The 24,461-nt window shown below is 58.6% G+C and overlaps 2 protein-coding genes across 8 annotated transcripts; one reads left to right on the top strand and one right to left on the bottom strand.

Annotated features, from left to right (window-relative positions):
* The first annotated feature begins 4,727 nt into the window (after window positions 1–4,727).
* On the top strand, window positions 4,728–11,283 carry CDC42EP1 (CDC42 effector protein 1). Its single transcript, XM_083814890.1, has 3 exons — window positions 4,728–4,990; window positions 7,676–8,511; window positions 9,083–11,283. Exons 2-3 carry the CDS (start codon window positions 8,073–8,075, stop codon window positions 9,886–9,888), a joined length of 1,245 nt encoding a protein of 414 aa, XP_083671016.1. The 5' UTR covers window positions 4,728–4,990; window positions 7,676–8,072; the 3' UTR covers window positions 9,889–11,283.
* Window positions 11,284–12,632: 1,349 nt separating this feature from the next.
* Window positions 12,633–23,260, bottom strand: LGALS2 (galectin 2). 7 transcript variants are annotated; one of them, XM_083814923.1, is made up of 5 exons: window positions 22,156–23,260; window positions 19,895–20,014; window positions 14,369–14,451; window positions 13,910–14,069; window positions 12,633–12,846 (listed from the first exon to the last, which is right to left on the bottom strand). In XM_083814923.1, exons 3-5 carry the CDS (start codon window positions 14,422–14,424, stop codon window positions 12,700–12,702), a joined length of 363 nt encoding a protein of 120 aa, XP_083671049.1. In that variant the 5' UTR covers window positions 14,425–14,451; window positions 19,895–20,014; window positions 22,156–23,260; the 3' UTR covers window positions 12,633–12,699. The 7 variants fall into 7 exon arrangements, with proteins under 7 accessions (XP_083671049.1, XP_083671047.1, XP_083671051.1 ...); XM_083814921.1 differs by lacking the exon at window positions 22,156–23,260 and adding an exon at window positions 21,267–21,526; XM_083814925.1 differs by lacking the exon at window positions 22,156–23,260 and adding an exon at window positions 21,294–21,526.
* Between the last annotated feature and the right edge of the window lie 1,201 nt (window positions 23,261–24,461).

The raw sequence follows: 24,461 nt of genomic DNA, 5'->3' as shown, positions 1-24,461 counted from the left end.
TATAGGGTCAAGGACAAGCTAGCGGTTGCCCCAGAGCTGGCTGCAGACACGCTCCCACCTCTCGCTGGGTGTTGGTGCCTCCATCACCTCCTCCACAGGGTGCACCTACACGAGACCACCCCACTCCCCTCCACCCAGGAGCCTGGTTTGGGGCGAGGGACACAGCAGGAAAGAGGGACGGGCTGGGGAAGGCACCCCACGTCCCACCAGCTCTCCTGGCATCGCCCCCCACCGTCTCCTCGGGGCGGCCGAGGCCGTGCCGCCTCCTGGCCGGGGGCCCGCGTCCCCTATCGCTGCTGGCCAGGCGCTGACGCCGAGAGAATGAGCCATTGTTTCCCAGCCCCGCGGCCTCTTCCTGTCCCCGTAGGGCCCAGAGACAAACAAAAGCGGAGCCAGACGCTTTGGGGAGGAGGCCGGGCCTGCTCCCCTCCTCCAGATCCCGCAGCAGCCCCGCAGGCAGGCAGGCAGGCAGACAGACGGATGCCTGCCTTGGGGGAATGGGCAGGGACACCCCTATTTTTAGCCGCCTCTGCACCCCACCCCCTTCCTTCCGTGGCCAAAAATACGCCGGCTGGATGGACAGGCAAAATCATTAAGATTAAAGAGTCGTCCAGGCCCTGCTTCCACCCACTCCCCTGTCTTGCGCCTCGTCCCTTGGACCAGGACAGGTTCCTCACACGTGGTAATGCCTTCACCCCAGGGATGACTTCTCTCCTCATCCCCATCCCTCCTTCCCTGTATCCATGCATCGTGGGACATGGATCCTACAGGGAGGGAAAATTATGTCTGACCCCCCCCCCATTGAGTTCCTCCTACACCTCTGCAGGGTTTGTGAAGAGGAACTGGAGAATCAAGTGGTGGGAGACACCATATCCATATTTACATCGATATTTGCATCTCCTTTCCCAGCGCCCAGAATCACGGGGGTGTTCCCAGGCCACAAGTTCCAGGGTTGCTTCTGCTTTATGCAGCATGCCCCCAGCCTGCTCCCAGCCGTGTCCCAAAGCAGCCTTTCCCTCCCGTCCGTGCCAGGGGAGCACAGACTTGGGGTCTGCATCTCCCTCCGCCCTTCCAAACCCCTACACCTGCGGCACTGCAAGCAGGACAAGCACACAAGGAGAAAGCCACGGGGGAGAGGAGGAAGGAGCACAAAAACATTCGGGATAGGAGGAGATGGGCAGAGGGAGGAGAGGCAGTTTGCCAGCAAGCCTGGGAATTCATCCCTACCTCCTCCTGGGCTTTGGCAAACCCCAAGGCTTCGCATTCCCAGCCCAGGTCCCCTGGGAAAAGCATCCCCTCCTTCGCAAAGCCCACAGGCAGGACGTGGTTGCTCCCATTCCCTCGGCCTCCCACTGCTCCAGAGCAGGGGAAAATCAGAAATAGGCTCTTAAAACGTCCCACCCCTCTTCCCAGCATCGTCACCGCATGCAGGGCTTATGGGGACAGTGTGGGGACCTGCAGCACGGCCCCGTGGGGTGCCACCAGAGGGGAAATCGCCCACAAAGCTGCCAGGAGAGCGATGGGCAGAAGCTGAAAGGCACCACGCAGGATTTGTCCATCACCCACAGCGGGGCGAGGGAACCTGGACCCACACCGGGACGCGCGGCGGGGCAAGGACCCCCCCGGCCCCTCTGTGACAGCGGGGGGCTGCCGGCAGCACCTCCCAGCCCGCGCGGTATGCGGCCGCCGCGAGGAGAATGGAAACATCTGGAAGTCGCCCGCAAACGAGCGGCGCTCCCAGTTAATGAGGAAATATGAGCTGGGGAGCCTGGGCAGCAACAGGATATCTGCCGCTCGTGCGCCGAGCGGGCGCCCCTTCCCGCCTGCCCGCCCCTCCGCCCTCCATCCCCGGGGAAATTTCCAGGGATGGGGGTCCTGTCCCTGAGCTGGGGTGTCCCCGCCACATCCCCCCAGGCACGGGAGAAAGGAAGAAAAGGGATTTTTCTTCCCCAAAGGAAGTCCTGCAGCCCCTCTTCGCCCCGTGGGGCTGCAAAGCAAAATGGGAGGAAGGAACATCCTGGGGTCCTTTGCTGCCTCCTCCACCGTGCCAGGAGCTGGGCTCCCCCAGTTTCCCCCACCCCTCGCTCCTTCCCTGTCGCACCCAGCGACACCTAAGACCTGCGAGGCTCTTCTCTGAGGGCCGGGAAGAAGGGGGGCTGATTTGCTCAGCCCCATCTTTGATGTTGCAGGAATCAAAGCGAGCAGCACCATCACCTGCGGGAGCTGCGGGGCCACCCATCTGCTCCGATGATAAGCCCGATAGCCGGTCTCTCTGCGATGGCTAGACTGGTCCCGCTGCCCGGGGCGGGGGGTGAGGCTGCAGACGGATGAAAGGCGGGGGTGACTCAGGGTAAATGAGGCAGCTGGGCGTCTGGGGCGATGGGGCTGGGAGGGGTCCAGCCATTAGCTATTGCCCAGAGCACCCACGGGCACTGCAGTGGCTCTGCAAGACCATCCAGACCCACAGCATCCCTCGCAGGGACAGCCGAGGCAGAAGGACAACACGAGGAGGGGCCGGGAGGTAGGGTTTTATGGATTCGGTGTCAGGCAGGGGTCTAGGAACTGCACTGCCCAGGTGAGGGTGTAGCCCATGAGGCTGATCCACCTCCCATGGCCAGGGTGGATGCTGAGTCCCAGAGCCGGCGTATATATACCCTGGAGGGCTCCAACCCGCTCCAACGCCATCCCCGAAGGGATAAAACCTGACAGCCTGGCTCTGGGAGGGTTGAGAAGAGGGGGGTTTCCAGAGGCTTTCCTGGAAATGGAGCAAGCCCTGGCCCAGTATGCAAAGATGCTCTGAGCAGGGGCAAGGAGGAGGAGGAGAAGGAGGAGGAGAAAGAGAAGGAGGAGAAAGAGGAGGAGGAGCAGGCGACCCACAACGAGCAGATCAGATCGTGGCCCCTGCCCCATCTGGAAGAGATTTGTTCTGCATTCCCCGGCAGAGGCGGCTGCCTTCACTCCCCGCCGCAGCCCCCACTGCAGGGCACCGGGACAGGGATGGGGATAGAGATACCCCGGCAGGCTGCAGATGGAGAAGTGCTGAAGAATGGGTCTGTCCCAGCCTCTCCCACCACCCCGCTGGCTTCCTCTGGGTGGGACACATGAGAAAAAGGTGCCTCCTATAGCCCTGGCAAGCTGGGAGGTCGTGGTTTCTCCTTTTCCCACTGGTGGCGCAGCTCTGTCCACTTCAGACCTGAGTTCCCATCTCAAACCAAGATGCAGACCTGCTAGAAGTAGGTCTGGACTAAAATGCACAAGGCTTGTGCTTGTCTTCACCATCATATTTGGCTTCCACGGAAGGCAGAAAAGGCAACTACCCCATTTCACAGGGGAGCAGCCTGAGGCTGAGAGGCTGATGATGTGCCAAAACCCTACTGCAAGCCTCCGAGCGAAGAGGAAAGCACCAAGCTGGTCTGCTGGAAAGTAGCACAGAGCCTGCCTCCAGCAAAGAGCTTCCCCTCCTTCTCTCAAGTAGCACACACGCCAAAATCCAGCTTGGGGTTACTCCTTGGGAAGGATAATCCTCAAGAAGCAAGCATTCCAGGAGATGTTCAAGCAAAATAAGACCTTCTACCTGCAGTGGTGGTCCTGGGGTGAGCAGCAGCGGTGAGAAGCCATGGCCGCCTCCTTTCCAGAAGTGAGCAGAACCTGAGCTGAGCTGGATGACCAAGGACACGGTGCCTGTCCTGCCCAGGGCACCTCAGCAGGGCCACCCGAGCCGAGCAAGAGGCCAGGCTCCATTTTGACATCTCCTCCGCAGACATCTTGTCATCCCTTCATCCAGGCCCTGCTCAACCCCGACAAGTCTCATCTCGCCTCCACCAATGGAGACACCTCCCTTCTCCTCCACAGGGCCACGAACAGTGCTTGTGTCTGGCCAAACACCCCCAGCAGAGCCTCCGAGCCTCATCTCCAGGCCATGGGGTCACCAGTGACACTGGCAATGCTGTGCCCACCAGCAGGTTGCCCCTCGGTGGCACTGATAAGGGACCATCAAGGAACAAAGCGTGATGCCAGAGGGATGCAGTGTCCCATGGGTGGGCAGAAGCTCATAGCATGAAGGAGCAGAGCACCTCCTTGAACCTACCACAGTGCCTCTGACATAACACTTGTCCTGACCCCGTAATGCTTGTCCTGACCCCATAACGCTTGTTTTGAACCCGTAATGCTTGTCCTGAGCCTGTAATGCTTGTCCTGACCTCATATTTCTTGTCCTGAGCCTGTGGTACCTATCTGACCCACACTGCCTTCAGAGAGGCTTCTACCCCACCAACACTCACCCTACACCAGCCATGGGTCCTGGCGTGACTGTGCACCCCCAGGCTTGGGGTCCCTCTCCCCATTCGAGTCAGCAGCGCTGTACCGTGGGCGCTGGGGGCTTCCCATCCAACATGGGCTGGGACGACCCCGTGTTATTACCAGGGCTTTCACACACATCACGCAAAGTCCTTTCCTTCTGCCCGGTTTTCCCAACAAGCTTAGCAGAGACCTGGCTTTTCCCCTTCCCCCAAATTCGCTGAAGAAAGAGAGCGGGGCAAGCAGGAGGCAGCCCAGCGCCGGAGGAAGGGAAATGGCACTGGGGAAGTGGGGCGGGGAGCCAGGGGGGGAAGGCAGAGAAGTTCCTGAAGTTTTCTGTCCTGGATAGTTGGAATAAATCTCATTTTCTCCGGTCTCCGTGCCGGGGCGAGGATTGGCTCGGCGGTGCCGCAGCCCGCCCCCTCCTTCCCGCGTCCCCTCCCCGCCAGCTTCGCTCCCTCGCTCCCGTGGCACCGGGGCGTCAGGCACCCAAAGAGCAGCCTTGGGGAGCCAGCCTTGGGGGGGACAGGCGTGGGAAAAGGGGGGGCACGCATCCCCTTCCCTTTCCCCACTGGGACGCACCGCCGCTTGCCCTCCCAGCCGGCTGGAGGGGCGCGCAGGGAGCGTCTCCCAACTTTTCGGCCAGAGGACGGGACAAAAAAAAACACAAAAAAGTCGCCCCGGTTCGTAAGAGGTAAAGCCTGAAAGTTTTGATTTCGACGTGCGGAGAGCCGGAGGGTGTTTCGGAGGGGAAGGGAAGGGAGGGGGGAGAGGGTGGTAAGAGGGGGAACAAGGAGGTGGGAGAAGCGGGAGAGGTGGCAAGGCGAGGGAGACGGGGAGGATGTGGAAGAAGAAAGGCAGAAGAAGGCAGGAATGCGACGGGAAACAGAGAGGAAATAAGGGAAAGCGGGAGCGAGGAAAGGGGAGTGAGGAGAGGAACGGGACAAGGAGAGGGCCCCGAGGATGGGGGAAAGGAGCAGGGTGCCCTCCCGCAGCTACCGCCCTCACCCAGCTCTGAACACCCCAAGGAGCCACAATTTTGGGGTGTCGGAGCATGAGAGGGAGCAGGGAGGGGATGGCTTTAAACTGCATGGAGCGCCAGCCTCCTTCCACATCCCAGGGTGCCTGCTTGGAAAAATACCCTCATTACAGGCAGAGATATAAATATATATATATAGCAGCAGGCAGCTCGGGAGCTGGACTCGGGCTTGTCCGCCCACTGCCCGGCACCGCTCCAGGACTGCTGAGGGAGCCCCAGCCCGGCCCATCGCCCCCTTCCCACCCAAAACCCCGCTCCTGACGGCTTCCCCCGTCCCAGAACAAAGTGAGAAGCCGGCGGAGCCTCTGCCTCTCCTCCTCCTCCTGCGGGGAGAGGGAGATTTGGGGCACTCGGAGATTTTCGGAAGGCTTGGAAAGGCTTCCCGGCCGCCCACAGCTATTTCCAACCCTTGTCGAGACCACCCCAAACATCTCCTCTCCCTCTTCGGAGAGTGTCCCCGTGGGGTGTGTGCAAGAAGGAGGGGTTGGGGGGGGCTGGGGGGGGGGGGGGGGGGGGGAGAGGCTGCTTTCAGCAGCTCCAGCCAACGAGACATCTGGATTATTTCCCCCCCATCCTCCCTCCCTTGCTGGTTTCCGTTCTTCCCAGCGAGCAGAGCAGCCCCGGCCATTCCTGGCGAGTGGAAAACCAGTGGAAACCAGCTCGGCTTCGGGGGGGACACGGGGGAGGCCGGGGAGGGAGGAGGAGGCTCCCAGCCCTCGAGGCGAGGGGGCTTCCTGCAGGAGGGGAGAGGGTGACGGGGAAGGGAAGGTGGGCAGGCGGACAGACAGACGGACGGCCAGACAGGGGTCCCCTCGCCTAGTGGAGGAAAGGAGAGCGCGGGTCAGCCTTTGCCCCGAGAATCACGAGCTCGGAGCAGCACGCTTGGGCAGAGGGAGGGCAGAGACACAGCGGGGGCAGAGGGGAGGAGGAAAAAGAGCTGGCACCATCCGCCCCCTTCCCCAGGAGCAGCAGGGAAGAGCTGAGGGTCCCCATGGGGGTCCACAGGGCAGCCCGGGCCTACGGGGCAGGGGGATTCCTCCCCTCCCAGCCCTATGGCTTGTGCCAGGGGGGGATCCTGCCCCCACGCCGTCCTCCCACCCCAAATCTGCCACGTGCCCGGCGTGTCCCAGCCTCGAGGCTTTGCACAGACACAGGCAGAGAGAGCCATGGGGCTGGGGGGCCGGCAGGAAGCGAGGCTGCCACCATCCTGTGGCCCTGCCACCGTCCTGCGGCCCTGCCACCGCCACCAGGGGAGGCAGCCAATGGTGGCGGCCTCCGCGGGGGGAGGTTTGTTTTCCCTTCCCAGGCATTAACCCCCGGCAGATAAGAGGGGCCCTGGGTGAGCAAACAAGGCCAGGGCAAGGCAAAAAAAAGTGTGCGTTCTGCCAGGAGAGCAGCCCGATGCCCAGGCCTCCCCCTCAACACAGGCTTGGCCTCCCGGGCACTTGCTCCAAGGTGACCCAGGGACACTGAGGGGAGGCAGGCAGCGTGGCGGGGGGAGACTGGTGGAGACACGCAGCAATGGGTGCCCAGACACACAAGGACTGAGGGACAGGGGGGCTTGTGCATCCTTTCGGCCTCCTGTCCCCTCCTGATGACAGGACCCAGCTCTATTCTCAACCCCCAGCCCTTGAGCCCGGGGAGGGACACGTCCCCACAGCCTTCACGGACCCAGCAGTGCCGCAGGAGGGCACCCACACCACTGATGCTCTGGGGTGCCCCCAACCTTCTCCCTTCCCCAACCCACTCTTGCAACACACGCCGCCGGGGACGTGCAGATCCCTCCCCGCTGTCCCGTTCCCACAGAGAGGCCACATAGCCCCGCGGTCATCGCCCTGCCACCGCCTCCCCGCCTGTCCCCCAGCACCCGCCTGCCTCCCCCCGCCATGCCCGGGTGCTCCACGCTGCATTCACGCCCTGGCAAAGCACCTGGGGATCCAGGCAGGGGAGGACAAACAACCCAATACACGAATATTGCATTTTTCCCTTCCCCTCCTCCCTGAGAACCACACCGTCCCGGGCCTCACCCTCTCCTGAAGGGTTCGTCTGAATAGCGAGGAGCAGGGAGAGGTTCCTCACCCCAGGAGGGCGGCGTGGGGCAGGGCACGGGATTGCAGCGGGCGGAGGGAAGGGCACGTGCTTGGGGACGCTTTTCCTTCCACCCCAAAAGGAGCACCGGGAAAGGGACACAGCTGGGGACAGTCCCCCCAGCACTGCTCATGCTCCCATTTTAACCTCACCGCCCCCAGGACCACCCAGCTCCGCCATTCCTGGGATTACAGCTGGCAAGATTGGGAAAATCCTCTTTGAGGGCTTCACCTTCCCGCTTGTTTTCTTTAGGGGACTGAGACACTTAACCTGCCACCCATCTGTGAACCAGCTCCTGCAGCAGAAGACATCGGATCAGCCCCAGAGGCAGCTTCCAGCAGCACCCAGGGTGACCACAGACCCCTGTGGACACATCTGTGCCACCACCGTCCCTCCCTGGGTGAGGGAGCAGCACCCACCGCTCCTCGGGAGGACCCGTCCCCACCAAGGCCACCAACTGCTGCGACATCCCCACTCTGGGTGACCCCATGAGCGTTACGTAGGCCCACCACTGCCACCAGATCAAAGCCAAGGCGAAGCGAGCTGTTTCCCCTGGTGATGGGGATGCCAGGGATGTGACAGGCCACTCCGGCACCAGAGGCTAGGTTTTTTTTGGGTTTCAGCAGGCGAGGGGACGAGGAGGTTCAAGATGAGCCTGGGGAAGCTGCCGGTGCTCAGCTGGGTGTCGGGCTCCCACGGCAAGCGGCGGCTGAAGTCGGAGCTGACGCCGGACATGATCAGCCCGCCGCTCGGGGACTTTCGGCACACCATGCACGTGGGGCGCGGCGGGGACGTCTTCGGGGACACCTCCTTCCTCAGCAACCATGGCGGGACCGAGACAACCAAAGCCAACAACTTCTTCACCCGGACGCTGCGGCACGTCCGACGGACACCGCTGAGGAGCCGGGGCAGCGGGAGCCAGGTGGTGGCATCGCCCGAACCGCCCGCCATCTCGCCCATCATCAAGAACGCCGTGTCGCTGCCGCAGCTCAATGAGGGGACGTACGACGGCGGCGGTGGAGGTTTGACCAGCAAGTTCTCCTTCAAAAGTGCCTCCAACAGCTTCTCCAAAACGCACCAGGCCTATGGTGAGTGGAGCACGGGGCGGGGGGTGGTGCCCAGGCACCCCCGTGTCCCCTCAGCCCCATGGCTCCCCCGTGAGCCTGGGACAGGAGGGTGGGATGGGTGGGACAGGATAGCTGGCTGGCTCTTTAGTCTCAACATGAGGCTGTCACTCTGCTCTTCACCAGAGGCTGTGGCAGAAGGTCTCAGGAGGGTCTGGGGGAGCCCACAGCGGCCAGAGGGGACGTGGCTGGGCTCAGAGGGAAAGGCAAGCCGAGGCAATGCTGCCATCTCCTGGTTCGCCTGCCTGGCTCCGTCCCCGCTGGCGTCTTACCAAGCTTGGTGCCCATCTGGAGGCTTTTGCTCAGCTCTGGGTTGGAGATGTCCATCCTCGAGCTGCAGCGATGGGATGCCACTGCTCGCTGGGCCTCACAAGCCCAGGACCAGTGGACCCAGTAAGGGGATGAAACCTGGCCTGGCCTTTAGGGACCAGTGCCACCGGCCTGCACCAATTCAGTGGCAGCGTCCCTTGTCCCATGGACATGTAAGACCGTGGCACCCTAGCTGTGCTCACCAGCCATCGTTTTTGCCTTGCAGGGCTGGAGTCTGGATTTTGCACCATCCCTCGCGTCCCTCGCCTGGAAAAGGCCCAGGAGAATACCTTCCCCGGGGAAGCAGAGCTCGCGCGCTCGGACTCCCTGCTGTCCTTCCGCCTGGACCTGGGGCCCTCCCTCATGAGCGAGCTCCTCCAGGTGATGAGCTTCTCCGAAACCAACGGGAATGAGGCAGTGGAGAATGACCGAGACCTGCCCAGCAGCCGCACAGTCCCGCAGGGCGAGGGGACCGAGGATGGGGTCCCTCCAGGACCGGATGCATCCCATGGAGAGGTGAAGGCAACGTCTAGCTTCTGGGACCGCTCCGGGCAGGCCAGCTCACTGCTGGGACTGTCCGTCCATGCCAACGGGGAGGCACACGCCATCGAGTGTGCCAGAGAGGACCCGGGCTGGGCTTCAGGGCCGGGGGCAGCACCCGGAGGGACCCTGTGGCAGGGGCACTGGAACGACTGCTCCATTGAGGCGGGAGAGTTTGAGCGGGCAGCCCAGGTCCTGGCTCGCCATTACGGGGGGACGAGCACCCCACGCAGCTCGGAGAAGGGCGAGGGTGCCCGGCAAGCCCGGACACAGGCCGCGTGGGAGAGCCCCAGCAGCAGCTTGTGGCGGTCGCAAGTGACAGCAGCAAGACGGTCCCCAGAGACCACCTGGAACCAAGGAGACAAGGAAGAAGAGGAGGAGGAGGCCGAGCTCCCCAGCCTGCAGGAGGGGTACAGTGGCACCCGGGGGGGCCACAGCAATTCCTTCGAGTATGCCGACGAGGAGGAGGAGGACGATGAAGTCAAGGTGTGAAGGGCCATCCCTCCCATCACGGCTCCTCCCCCCAAGGACACTAATGCCGTGGTCTTCGCCCTCCTCCCCGTGCCCCACCGCCGGGTGGAGGTCAGACCTGGCAGGAGACCTGGCAGGAGACCTCCTCGCCTCTGGCTGAGGGCAGTGGGGTGCAGGGGGGGCAGGAGGAGACCCCATCTGCTGCCGGGCCCCCCAGGGTTGGCAGGGTGCTGCAGGGACAGGTGAGGGCTGTGCATCACAGTGCCCTGTGTTGCAGCCCTTCCCCGTCCTCATTAGGTGCCAAAGGGACATTCCCATGTGCCAAAGAACCCCCCGAGCCCCTTTCCACCCCATCCCGCATTCCCCCCAGCAAGCAAACGATGTGCTCAGGAAAGGGAATGGCGACAGACAGGGAGCAGAGCAAGAGACAGCCCGCAGACACCGGGCTTGATCCCTGATGCAAAGCCCTGCCCCGGGGAGGCAGTGGAGGTCACGGAGGTGGCTGTGGCTGCACCGAGCACCCAGCCGGCATTCCTGCCTCTCGCTGGGGACGTTCTCCCTGCCTCCTGCTGCTGGACATCGCTGAGGAAGTCTCTTTGTCCAACCCTTGCAGCAGGGAGAGGGAGAAACTTCATGACCTGCTGGAGGTGAGGCCGTCCAGGCACCAAATTCTGAGGTTCAGACCCTAAAAAAAGCCTTCCTCTCACCCCCCGGAACAAGGAGACTCCCTCTCTGCAGCCATTCTTCCCCATCCTCGCCCCCTCTCCCTGTCCCCAGAGTGCTCACCCCTCTTCCCAGAGCGCCTGGTCCCAGGGGCACGCATGGAGGATGCTTGATGCCCCTCGCCGAGGTGACATGGCCACCCTGGGACAAGCGGCCCCCACGCTGCCCCACGTGCAAACTGGCACTCACAGAAGCGCCTTTGTGCCGCGGCGTGGAGCCGAGATGCTCGGGGGCTGAGGTCACCGGAGGGACCCTCACAGCACCCTCCTTGTTCTCCGGGACGGACGGGGGTGTGCGGCGGGGGGAGATGACGGCAAGTCATGCTCCCACGCAGCTCGCCGGCCACCCGGTCCTTCTGCAGAATAAAGAGGCTCCGGCACGCGCGTGTTGTACGTGGGAGCCAGGCGGGCATTGCGGGCAGGTTAAGGGCAAGCCCACCTCCCTCGGCCCCCCCAGGCGGTGCCAACACATCCCCAGCTCTGGCCACCAGCACCTGGCAGGGCCATGCAGGATCAGCCTGCACCACCGCTGTGCCGGGGGCTGGCTCTCAGGACGAGCTCCCCCTGCTCTCTGCTTCCCGAACCATAACACGAGCTCCAGCCCGAAGACCCACGTCCGTGGAATAGCCTTTCTGCCTCCACTCTGTACCCTGTGCACTTATTATTGTCCTTATTAAAGCAGTTTTGATACTAACTTCTCTGGTGCCTCCCTCCCTCCCTCTGCTGCAGCGACCTTATCGTCCTCCCTCACCGCGTCTGCTGCTCTGGTCCCAGCCACAAAACACGCTGCCTCTGCTCCTTGCAGGATTTCGCAGCACCTCTGGGATTCCTGGATCCACCAGCCCAGCACTGTGACTAACACATGAAGCCAGCCCCTATTCACCTGGCACTACGTGGCACGAATGGCTCCCGGGGAGGAGCAAAGCTTCCTCCCCAGCCCAGCACCAACCCGCTGGCACCCCAAAGCAGACCAGGGTGCCCTTCCCAAAGCTGGCGAGGGCAGCAGGGAAGTGCAGAGGGCACAATAAGATGCTCTTCTATTCTGCTCTCATCCCACCCAGTCTAGTTTGCTGTTGCACACCGGCATCACTTAGGGCTTTGCCTGTGAGGGCAAGGAGGTGACATTGACTTTTTCTTGCATGCAGCCCTCCCGGGTCCTCCCTCCCAGCGCTGTTGGAGGCGGCGATCTCTCTGTTTCCTCATTTTCTGCATATTTCACTCTCCTTCCCCAGGGACTTTGAGAACAGGATTGACCCAGCACGCTTCAGGCCCGCCTTCCCTCCCTGCAACTGGCAAAACCCTTCTTAATTAGAGCAGCAGCATCAGACAATCAGCAGTAATTGCCTGCAGTCCCGTGCGAGGGACCCTGGCGGGAGGTGACGAGCCACCTAACCCAGCCCAAACCCTCTCCTCCGCCCTCCCCTGCCTCACTTTCCCTCCAAACAGGATTTGGTGTGGCAGTGTCAGAGTAATGGCTAACCTGGCTGGAATGCACGGGCAGATAAGTGAGGTGAGATAAAGGGGAAAGCCGGAGGAGACAACTCCTTATCGCCACCAGGAATGCCAGCACGGGGGCACACCTGTGCTCCCATCCCCGCTTCGCCTGGTACCGTGCCAGCAGGAAGGCATGGCAGCCCTTCCTCCTGCCTGCCAGTGCAAGCAAGCCAAAAGGAAGCAGCGAACCCATGCCCTGAGGTTCCCAAACCTAACATTTAATTATGCGCTCTTGTGGCACTGAGTGCCATATTGCTCACGTCAGTGCTTTTGTTCCCCTCCCCCCTCCCAAAAATGCGGGTGCAGGAAGAAATGGTGCATTGTGAAGAGATTACACAAGTATCTCCTAAGCAATCACCTCCTATCTTCCTCCTCCTCCTGTACCCCACCTACAGCCTACTTTGCCCTGTGCGCTATCTGCTCAACCCCACATCCTCGTCTGACCTAGAAAAGTACCTGGCCTTATCTGGGAGCTATTTCCTTTCCTGTGGGTGGAAAAAATGGGTTTTGTTAGCATCTCGCACACATCCACACAGCCAGAGACCTCACAGAAGCCAGAGCAGCTGGAGCAAGAAGTTCCAGCTGGGATTTTATTGGATGTAGGAAGTGGCGCCCATCAATCCAGCTTGAAGGAGGTGACCCTGAATCCTCCCTTGATGCTCATGTACTTGAGCTTGTCAAAGCCATGCCGATTGGGGAACTCCACGTGGTGATCATCCGGTAGTTTCACCTTGAATTTGTCTTCCAGGAATTCAATGATGAGCTGGGGGAAGAGAGGGCAGAAAGGTCGGCAGCTGGGGACGAGGAGAATAGGAGGTGACCAACCACTCCAGGGGCTATGTGTGACAGTCAGACCTAGCCTGGGGGCTGAGCTGGGGGTGCTGCAGGAAATGAGCAGTTGACATTGAAGGTGCAAGCTGGTACCCATTCTATGACCTGAGGACAGGATCTCTCCTGGTGCTGTTTCAGCTACTCAGGTTTTTAACTCAGAGCCGTTAAACTTAAGTGCTGCCTCCACTGAGTCCTTATATGCCACGTGGCTCAGATCTCCTCTGAACATGGCAGAACAAACCTGCTGCCTCATTGCCCTCATGGGGACCCGGAAAAAGGAGTGTCAACCATAAACATGAACAAAGGGACAGAGCAAGAACTTACCACTGACCTTTGCAAATTAAAGGGATTGTTCCTCAGAGCTGTCACCTCTCCACCCCCTCCCCAACATCTAGCCATGGATGAGGAAATAAGGCTCCTCTCCATGGCAGCAGGAAGGGGACTGCTCCTAAACGCAGCTCTGGCCACATCTTGGGACATCAGACGGTGAGACAGCAGCGGGGACAGCATCCCCAGCAGGAGGAGAGGGAGGACGGAGTGTCAGCATGGATCTAGGAACGGTGAGGACAGAAGAGCTGAGGGAGAGATTTGGGAACTGGAGAGGAAAGGGCAGTTTGTGCCACATTGCTCCCAAACCTGGTTTGGCTTAAAACATGTGTTTGCATAGGCAGGAATTAGGGAGAGAAATAAGGTAGAGAGCAGCAAGATCCTTCTTGGAAAGCCCCTTTACGTGCATATATGGCCCTAGTGTATTCATCTGTTGGGCAGGAATGAAGGCTGGGAGCAGTTACAAAGCCTGAGCTCATGCAAAGTTTCCAGGGGAAGCGCTGAGGACTTGAAGGAGTGGAAATAGCAACCAGGACCAAAAACCCAGAGGATGAGGATGAGGGAGTAGTGAAGAGAGAGGGAGGCACAAAGGGTACAAGAACCTGCTAACCTGGGGCTTCCCCCCCACAAAGACAACCCAAAACCCCACACCGGCATGGAGCCCTCACCTTGACGCTGGAGTCCCTGGAGAAACAGAAGTGGTGATCGCGGTGCTCGGCCTGCCAGGCTTTGCAGCACTTGGAGTTGCAGACGATGACCGACTCGGTGAAGCGGGGATTGAAGTGAAGCGCCAGGTCCGAGGAGGAGCTGCCGAGGTTGATGGAGAAGCTGTGGGCGAGCAGGAGGGAGGTCAGCCACACGGGCAGGACGGGGCCGGGGAAGAGCTGAGATCCAATGTGTGGTTCTGGCCCCGGTTCCTCGATCAGCGTCGAAGGTGCTGAACACCTCCTGGCTGCCCGTTATGCTCGTGAACCAGGACAGCCCAAACTGTGGTGGTGCAGGTCCCCTTACACCAGGCTGTCCTACCTTTTTTTGACAGGCAGGCCTCCCTGATGACCACGGAAAACCACCTCCCTCTGCAGCTCACCTCCAGGCGTAGTGATTCGAAGTGGTTTCATCACACTTACCCTTCAGCATCGCCAGAGATCTTGCCCTTCACCTTCAGGGTGTCCCCAATCTTCATATCCAGGTTGAAAATTTCGAATTTTTCCTGTCATGAGGGAGAGCCATGCTGTTGGAGAAGGTGCCCCAGCCAGGAGAACATCTACTGCTCTCAGCAGGGGTTCCTCTCATGGACTAAAGCCCTCCGTGCTGGAGGTCTTGCACGGGCTTCTCAGTGAGGGGAGGGCTGAGCGAAGCCATCAAGTGACAAAAGACATGAGAGAGAGAAGAGATGAGAACAGGCTTGTCCTCAGCACAAGGAAAGGCAGGATATGAGAGCAGAGGGTTCAAGCAGAGCGGTCCAACCCCATGTTTGGTGGGCAGCATCACCCACACAGCCCAAGAAACAGGAATGGTGAGGGTGGAGCGAGCCGTGGCTTTGCCCAGCCTGGGCTCAGCCTTGCTGACCACCCGGCAGCATGATGCAGGGACCCTGGGGGACAGCGGACAGGAGCAGCAGCCCTTACAGACATCTTCGTCGGCGGGCAGAGTCACCAGGTAGGGAGCCACCAGCAGTATAGCTGAGAAGTGCCTCGAAAAGAGGATCTTACAACCCTACACTTCCTTGTGGCTTACACATTAACAGCTCTCGCCTCCAGCAGCTACTAAGGCAGGAGACTTTGATCCAGAGGAACAGCTTCCCTGTTTACAGGCATTTTACTGGGGACTAAGGGCGAATTCACCAGCTCCCAGCCTTCTCGGTGGGTTCCTTGTGGAGGCACCAGCACACACGGCCCTCCGTGGTGCTACTCCAGCCACCACAGAGGACAAGCATCCTCCATGGAGGTGTGACCACCATGTTCATTTCTTTTATTTGTGTAACAGCTCAGCTAAAAAAAAAAGCAATCATCTCCTTCGCTTCTTGTGGCTCTTGATTCAACCCCAGACTCCAGAAATCAGTGGGAAAGCAAGAAGGAGAAGGAGGCTAAGGCTCAGGAGAGCAGCAGTCCCTCTCCCAAGCCCCATCCCTGCAGAGAGCTGCTGAGTGCTCTTGTCCCACTGCTGCACAGCTGGGAGACAGCTCCTGCCCTTCCCCAAAGGCTCCTGACGTGAGAAGAGATAAATGCTGATAAGCGCTCCTCTCCTGGAGGGATTTGCTATTTGCAGCGGCTCATAAAACCCAGCAGGCCCTGGGAATTTATTTGCTGATGGGGTCACTGAAGCTGTCGGTGAAACTCCACGGGGTTGAGCTGTGGGCTGGCAGGAGCAGGTGCCATGGATAGTGGTTTGCAGGCAGGGGGGGGTTGGCAGTGGGTTTGCTGCCATGTGGCACCCACACACACGTTCACATCGCCCTGATCACATCCACCGATGCCCCTGGCAGAGGGTGAGGCTGCCTGGGAGGGACAGCAGCAGATGCCCGGGGGATGGGGAATGCCACTCGTGCAGAGAGCTGTGTGTGGAGCCGCGAGTACCGCGGATGTCAGAATATACACAAGGAGGGAGACGGGCAGGAAAGAGGCACGGGCTGGTCAGAGAGGGGCTGTGTGATTTTATTGAGATAACGTTACCCCCCTTCCTGCAAATGCTCAGCAGGGGCGTTCACCCCTTTTTTTTATTTGCCACTGGGAACAATAGTGGGAAACAAGGCAGCAATCCTGCCAGCGCTGGCGACTTCCTTCGTTTGCGGAGCTGAGCCTCCGCGCGGTCAGGAGCCAGCTTTGTGCAGATGGCCCAACTCGTACAGGGGGATGTCCTTCCCACATAGGAAGGGTCGGAGAGTTCAGGGACCCCAGAAAGGCCAAAACCTTCCAGTGCAATAGGATGTGGCGATTGGGATGACGGGAGGGGGAAGGAGGCGGGTTGATATTTCCCCCAAAGCACTGCAAAGCAGAAAGGCTGGGGAAATGGTGAAGTGATGGGAAAGTAAATCTCCAAAAGAGAGGAAATCCGGCTGTAGGGCATCTGCAAAGGAGGTGGAGGATCTCTGCAGCAAGGAAAACATAAATAGTGGCTGTGGGAGCTGGTGGTCACTGGCACAAGGGACCCAAGGATCCTTCACCCCAAAGAGACAGTCACAGGGTATCTGCCTGGGAGTCCACCCCATGCTCATGCTGGCCAGAGGGCAACTGGCCTTACTGGTATGGGACCCCCATGTTGACATTGCTGGAGATAGAGGAGGCCCTGCCATGTCATAAAAATCATATTTTAAGGGGGGAAGAGACCGGCACAACCTCCTGGGCCTTCAGCCTGCAGGGTGGCAGGGCAAGTCCTCCGCAGAGCAGCTGTGGGGGCCCCAACACCTCCCCTCTGGCTGGAGACCCTTATGTCTCATGGAGCTCTCAGGGGTCTCTGCCCAGGAAAATGCTGCCAGTGTTTTGGAGTGCATATAGAGGAGCAGCAGGGCTCTCATGACGGGAGGAAGAGGGTGGTAAACTGTGAGTTTCAGACAGGATGGGGAGCATGAAGCCAGGGGAAACACAGCAACTACATTTTCAGAGGTCCCATAAGGTAGGTTTTGGGGTCAACAGTCCTTCCCGGTCTTTCCTCTAGTCCTGGGGAGGTCTCAGGCCAGCAGGAGCACCTGTGGGAGCTCGGGGCCCTCGGGGTGGCTCCAGGCCGCAGCACCTACAGCCGCAACCACTACCACATGGCAGCCGCCCCGTTAGACAGAACGAAAGCTGCCCTTCCTGGCAGGCTGCCAGGATCCCCGGCAGCAGCATCACCGGCAGCGGTATTTATTTTCTTTTCTTACTCGGGCAAGAGATAAGCCAGCTTGGTCTGAACCCCTGAGGAAAATCCAAGGCTTCCCAATAGGCCAGCTAAGGCGGCACAACCGCCCCAGCTATGAGAGGCTCCACAGGGCCGCTCGTGGAGGGGGGGGCACCCCAAAATCCACACCAGCACTCCCACCAAGCAACACAGTCCTCATCTTCTCTCCTCACAGCATTCTGCAGAGGGGCTCGGAGGAGACAGCAGCCAACGTCTCCCTTCCTGCAGATGATACAAGCCAAAAAGAGTCCCTCAGAAAAGCGGTGTGGGTTGTCCACACCAGATGGCACGGGGACAGGCGTGCCACTGTCCTTCCACCACACCAAGCTCCACAAGCAGAGGCGAGAGATCCCATTAGCACTGCAGTTGCAGCTTGGTGCTAATTAGACACCACAAAGGCAGCACTGGATGAAGAGGCTGGGGCGTAAAAGGTTTCCATCCCACTGCGCACCCGAGGCACCAGGGAGTCTGCGCTGCGGACCAGGCATCGGCACCCGTTCAAGGCAAAGAGGAGCTGGAGAGAGCACACATTCCTTCTCGGAGCAGCAGCTGCTCACTCTGCTATTATTTCCTACTGCTTCGTATAATTTGTACTCCACAGCGAGCTATTGTCCCTTTCCACTGGCTATTTATTTCCTTGAATAGCCTCTGGGGAAGGATTTCAGGGAGAGAGTAAGGAAAAAAAGAAAAACCCTACACAATAAATATCAAGCGGTGACCTGATTTAAACCATGTTCTCCGACCTCATCCAGGCCCCAGTAACAGTTCCTCCCTGCAGCCCTGATTGAGGCCCGCTCCTGCCTCAGTTTCCCCCTTTTACGAAGGGGGCATGCCCCCTGACTTAGAGGACTGTGAATTTCAAGAAGCTGAGCCCTGGATTCTCAGAGGCCCCGATGAATGCAGCTTTTCCAAAAACAAATGGTAAAAAAAACAGCTCCTGCCCATCCACCCAGACCCTCATGCAATCCCCACCAGTTGCAGGACAGCACCGAGAAGAGGCTGTGCATCACCTCCCCGTGGCGATGCCCAGTCTCAAAAATTCCCAGATAGGCTTGGCAACACCGGTTTCCCCTTCAGTAGAGGGGTGTTGGTTTGATTATCTTCCATCAGATAATGCCACAACCTTCACCCAGCCTATCCCTAAGCTCTGACAGCCCGCCAGCTTCCTAACAGAGGAGGACGGAGAGAACAAAAAGTACTTAGCTCAGCCGAGCGCTGAGGTAAGCAGAAGACTGGATAAGCAGGTCTGCGGATCTGGAGGGTGTGTACAAGAGAGCATTGTCCAGGAGATGCAGGAGAAGCCAAGGCAATGATGAGCACTACGAAACCAGTGCCTATGAGCCCTAACCTGATGTCTAAAAGGTCAACCAGAGCAGGATGGCTCCTCTAGGAGCATTGAATTCTCCACATTCAGATTCACTACAATGGGAAGGAACAACAGACTGGCAGACAAAGGTGTAATCCCCTCCCTGCCACCCTTCACGCCCCAGCTCCTTGAACGTGCACCATCCCGAGCCCTTCTGGGCAGCACGGAAGAAGCATTCGCTCTCTGAACCTTGGGGGCAGGTGATTAGAGGCCACCAGCATCTGGTAGGCTCGCCACCAGCATCACCCCAGTTTTTCTCTGGCAACGTTTTTGTGTGGTCTGAGTTGTGCCAGGGAAGAGGAGGAAAGGGATTCGTATGCATGGAAGCTGGCTCGTAAGGCACCAGGGCCATTTCATTGACCCAAGCAGACAGACGGGTCATGTCCTATGGGTCCTCAGCTTGCACAAGGGGTAAAACTGGCAGAGCATGGGGAAACGAGTTCAGAGGACTCATTACATGCCACCCAGTTCCATTTCCAGCCTTCATTTCTCTAATTCTTTCCCTCATGGGGCATGCCAGGAATGCTGGTTGTGGCTTTGAAAAACATGCCTGGAGATAAAAGTGCATTTGTGTTGAAAGCTTCCCTGCTGGCAAAGGAGAAGATGCCTAGAAGGCTCGTGCCTTCCCCATCTCTCACACTTTTGGGATCTCCCCGCTTTACCCACACTTGCTGGGTGAGATATTATTAGCTAAACTGGAAAAGTATCTTCCACAATGGATCAGCTTCGTGAGGTCTTCTGCTCCATGCGCATCTTACAACAAAAGATTAAGATCTCCAACAGCTTTCTCTCACCTTTGAGAAAGGAAGATGGCAGTCCCCGCACAGGGAAACTGAGGCACGGGCAAACAAGTTTTAAAAAATAAAATAAAATAAACAGCTTTGCAAACCTATCCTAGAAGCTAAAGGAAGCTGGGCTCTCCTGGCTAATGCAGCTCAGGTATCAGAGGTGCTGCTCTCTCACCATGCCATCTACTGTCTGTAGGAGTTACCGAGGTACTGAGTGCCTCAGAAAAAAAGAAATTAGCCCTTGGGTGGGTCCAATTAAACCCGAAAACCAGCGGCATTCAAAATGAACGTCGTCTTCCAACAATGGAAGCCAGGGGACTTCCAAGATGCCCCAAGCCCAAGTCCCCTGCCTTCAAGGGGACCATTTCCCACAACAGAGCCAGCGTGAGGCCAGCTGGCTGGAACTCGAATAAGCAGAAGAGAAATGCAGGGTTGCGCCATACACAAAACGTCCGTGGGGACCTCCCTCGGTCGAGCTCTGAGCAGCCACCCCAGGATCCAGCCCCACACCACAGCAGGGGGATGCAGTGAGAGCGGCCACCGGGTCCCTGTGGCCAGCGGTCCACCCCGTACGGGGAGAACAAGGCTGCTGGTGCTGCACAGCTCGCCCCGAGCGCATTTCTCACGGGCTCCAGCGCTGCGCCGAGGCGGGTTGGACAACTCTGAGGATTTGCAGGAATCCTTCAGACAAGCAGAATCCATCTGAGTCACACGCACGAGGAGCGATGCCAAGGGTGGCTCATCCACTGGAAAAAAAATAAAGCGAGAGAGAGAGAGAGAAAAAAAAATGCTAAGGGAGAAATAGCAAGTTTGGAAAAGCCACAAGAATTAACAGCTCATGGGCTGGAATGAAGGAGAGAAAAAAAAAAGTCTGTTCTCCCATGCTCACATCACTAAACTCTCATACCCCTCGTGCCTGCCAGCAAGCAGCAAGCCACCTTAACCCCCCCCCCCCCAGCTCTGAGAGGGTCTGAAGGGGCTTTGGATCCAAGGCTGTGGCTGAGGTCTGCAGAGGAAGGGGCTGTCAAGTCCAAATGATCTGCTGCCGCTGCTCTGAAATTAGCTTGAACACATTCCCTTTGATGGCCCTGCAAAATGAAGCAGTAAAAACCAAACCAGATGGAAATGGAAAAGAAAAGCTGCTAAAAAAAGGGAAGCAAAATCCCAAAATGAGTGACTCAGTGCAGGAAATGGGCTTCTAAAGCGGGAACTGCAGGCATCTAAAGGAGACCTAAGAAAAAAACAGGCTCACCCAGCTGACCCTCTGTGCTCCTGTCCTCCTCCATTTCGGAGCGAAGGCACCAGGAATACACGAACCAAAGGACCTCCAGAGCAAGCTGTAGGGAAAAGAGCTGAACCTGACCTGCAGCCACCACAGAAGCTCCAGGGAACGACCCCGTGGTTAGCAAAAATCACTTTTTCCCTGCTCCCTGGTGAAGAACTCCACCAACAGCCTTGCTTGGAGCTTCCACCGGCAGGAAAGAGCTCTCAGAGCCCGCAGCCGAGCCTGCGGGGTCACAGCACTGTCGGGAGAGGTTTCGGCTCGGTATTTCTCATGGGGATGGGTGCAGCAGCAGCTGAGCACAGCTGGGACACCCCGCCTGCCTTTCCAGGGCCATACCGAGCACTGAAGGACACCCCGTGCGCTTGAGGACATGCTGCTGGCTGGCCGGCCCCGTTTGGGATGCTGTGCCTTCTCCTTGCTCCCGTGACCCATCCCACGCAGCCACAAAGCCACTCAGTAGCACATAAGCCCTCACTTGACCACAGCGGGTGTTTATTTTGTTTATTCTCAGTGGTCGTGCCATGGCGTTTGCCCTCTTTAGCACTTTTTTCCCTCCCTCCATCTTGTGCCTCTCTCTGCTGCTGTTACTTCTCCAGGTTTCGTCGTGCTGCTCCCCTCCAGAGCTCCCCCGCCGCGAAGCAGGCGCTGCCGTAATCGCAGCCTGATTCCTGGACGGAGAACACTTGCTCCCGAGAGGGGGAAAAGAGAATTACCAGCTAAATGCCTCGCACACGACTCACGCCAGACAAATCTTATCACATCCCAGGCAGAGGAGACCCAAACACGTCGCCGTTGTTCAGCGTGCAACGAAAAGGCTTGCCAAACCAGGAGATCTGATAAGAACAATGCAAGGAACAGTGGCTGCAAAGTTCCCATCAGCAGGCAGATAGCTTATCTCTTCTGTCAAGATGGGACATGCATCGATGTCTGCCGCACACCGGCAGGGAGAAGCTAGTGGAGACCTGCTCCTTGGTCCTGAACACGCACGTAGCACTGCTTACAACACCATCCCCGAGGAGCATCTCTATTACTCACTCGGTTTCATCAGGAAAGGGGTGTGAATCTTTCCCGAACGGCTCTGACGGAGGCACAGCTCCCCGGGGAGCCAGCTCAGGGTGAGATGAAGAGTTGCCTAGCGCTTGCTCCGGCCACCAGCAAACATCTGGCTGCAGGAGCAGCTAGGTGAGCCTCACCAGAGCTAAGAAGCCCCAAAGCCCGCTTGTTAAGCTGTGCTGCTTTGAGCTGTGTCAACTGACAGAGGAGTCTGGGCATGGGGAAGCCCTTGTAGAACAGCTTTGCCCCCTGGATACAACAAAGGGCCCCTAATTTGTGCTTTCCCAAGGCAGGAGACCCAGAGGGGAAATTCAACGTGTCTGTGAGCCCCCACATTCAGGAGCTGGCCCCCACAGCCCCGTCACCTCATGCACTCGGGCAGCATTGTCTCACAGCACCTCTCCCACCCCAAAATCCAGGTCGAATGCAGCCAGCCACCCGTAGCACGGGGCTCGGGACAGTGAGTCAGGGCTGCGCGTTCAGCCCTGCCCAGCAGACAGAGCCTTTCCCAGTTTCAGCCTGGCGCACGCTCACGCCCTCCCCACTCACCTACAACCTGTTGTGTGGCATTTTCCCTCTGCAGAGAGGAAAAGTGAAAATGGGAGAAGGATTAGCGGGTAAACACAGGCTCCAACTGTCTCCAGCAGCTGCTGCAGGGGACTGCACTTCAAAAGCCTGCCTTTGGAGGGATCTGGGCTTGCAGGACAGGGCTGTTTCGCTCCTGGCAATGAGAGCGAGGAGCAGGGCACAGCTCTCAGCCACAGGGTTAAATGCTCGGTGACACGACGGCTGTGTTGGGAACAGTCCCCAGCCCACGCCGTCCCCCAGCCGTGCCTGGGTGCGGTGGCGGTGCTAGCTGGCACAGCCCAAAACCATGCCGGCAGCCCCGCTCCTCTTGCATTCGTTAACACAGACGAAGCCACAGGACCACCCTTGGGAAATATGCACGTGACTCTGCATCTCCATCCTCCTCCCGGGCTGCAGTTCCCTTTTCATCCCAGCACTGGGGCCGTGCCGAGCAGAAAAGGACGAGCAGCCAGGCCGGAGGCAGGGACACGAGGCTGCCTCCTCCTGCCGCTTTGCAGCCCGGATTTGAGCCAGCGCTGAAGTTTCCTAGGGAACCCGAGGCAGCTGCAGCCAAAGCAGGATCGCTGGCAACACGGGATTCTCGAGCCTGGGCCAAAAAGCGCCTGTTTGAGCTCACCAGCTGCCAAACCCGGGCCAGCTGCAGAGCCGAGAGCACGTGCGTGCGGCACCGGGGCACCCCGTGGCGGGACTGCCTCCTCCCCGCGCTGCGCTGGGGGGAGAAGCTGCACGACGCTGCGTCTCTGAGCTCCTGCCCCACTACACAGCCCCAGCAAATGCTTCACTAAGTCACACTTGGTCGTCACCGCAATGCAGGGACGTGTTCGTCAGCCGGGCTTGGGGATTCGGTGCATTCGGGCTCCCCGATTCGCTCCGGGATTCCTCGCTTCATGTCGCTGCTTCCTGCTCGGAGCACGCTTGGCTGCCCGTGAAAAATGCCTGAGCAATAGGATTTCTCTCCTTCTTCCTCCTGCTGTTCTTCAGAGCCGAACCAGGCTCTTAAACCATACTTTTTTTTTTTTTCCAGTACTTGTGCTTTCCAACTACACCCCTTCAATCCACTAGAGATAACTCAGCAAGTCAGGGCTAGAGCAAGAACAGGTGAATCTGTTCACCTCCTCAAGTGCCTCTCTCAACACTTGAATCCCAAGTGCACTTTATCGGTGGTGTATCTGCTCCAGTCAGGAGCTGATCTCACCAACAGCGTAGCTGATGACTTCAGCCAGGCTCCCCCTTGCGGGCTTGGGGCCTTCGATGCTCACTTTAGCCCCATAAATTCAAGCAGCTCGCTGTAACCTGGCAGATCTCCCTCTCTCTGGGCCGCTTTTGGCTTACCCAGATGCATAACCCATCAGCCCCCAGCCACAGCTAGGTTTTCTATCCTGTCAGTTTTCTTTCATCTTTGCCTGCTGCTGATATAGCTCTCAGAGCATCCTCTGGCTGTCCCAAACTCTCCTGTGAAGACGTTATCTGCAACAACAAGCCCCGCTGAGCCTTCTCAGGGGGCCACTAGGCTCTGCCACTTTTTACACGAAAAACGTTTTCCCTTTTTGACAGGGAAATGCCGCTGACTCAGCCAAGGGACCGAGACACCCCCTGGGTGCCCGGTCTGTAAGGAAGCAAGCTCTGGTATTTGCTTCTCTCGCTCGCATGTCTCGCTGAACCAGTTGCTCCAGCTGTAATGACAGAACCAACATGGAAAGGACATTCAGCATACAGAGGTCAAGTCAATTCCCCAGAGGAATTTCCCCACACAAACAACAGGGGAAACCGAGGTAGTGAACGTAGATGTGCATTTCCTTCGGTCTCGCTCCAAGACATGCTTAATGGCAGAGACCTTGCAAGCAGGTTTTCTGATCCCTTACAGAGCATCCTATTTCCTCATTCTGCTCTTGCAGTTGCAGTTGGATGTCTTTGATCACTGGGGACAGGCCTTCCTGCAGCAAAAAAGGGAAATGCTGAAAGAAATGGAAGAGAGCAATCCTGGTGGGTAACTGCATGCCACAAGAAAGTGCTGCATATGAAAGGGAAGAAGAAATTTCCTGTCAGATTAAAGGCGCGCAAACCTGCTCTCCCTCTGGAGGAGCCTGCAACTCTATACTTGCCTCTCTAATTGCAACACTCCACTGGGAAAGGTGCTTAGAAGTATTGCAAAAGGAAGGAGATTAGCCAAGGTCAGGGAATAGCAGGGCTGCAAAGCCAGAGGATTGTGTAAGAGGTGCATGGTCCGAGGTGATGTCAGGAAGGAGCTGCCAGCCTCCTTCCAAGGG

This window comes from Anser anser (assembly GCF_964211835.1).
Source record: "Anser anser genome assembly, chromosome: 1".
In the NCBI taxonomy this organism is placed as follows: domain Eukaryota; kingdom Metazoa; phylum Chordata; class Aves; order Anseriformes; family Anatidae; genus Anser; species Anser anser.
This window is presented reverse-complemented; position numbering and strand designations above follow the sequence as displayed.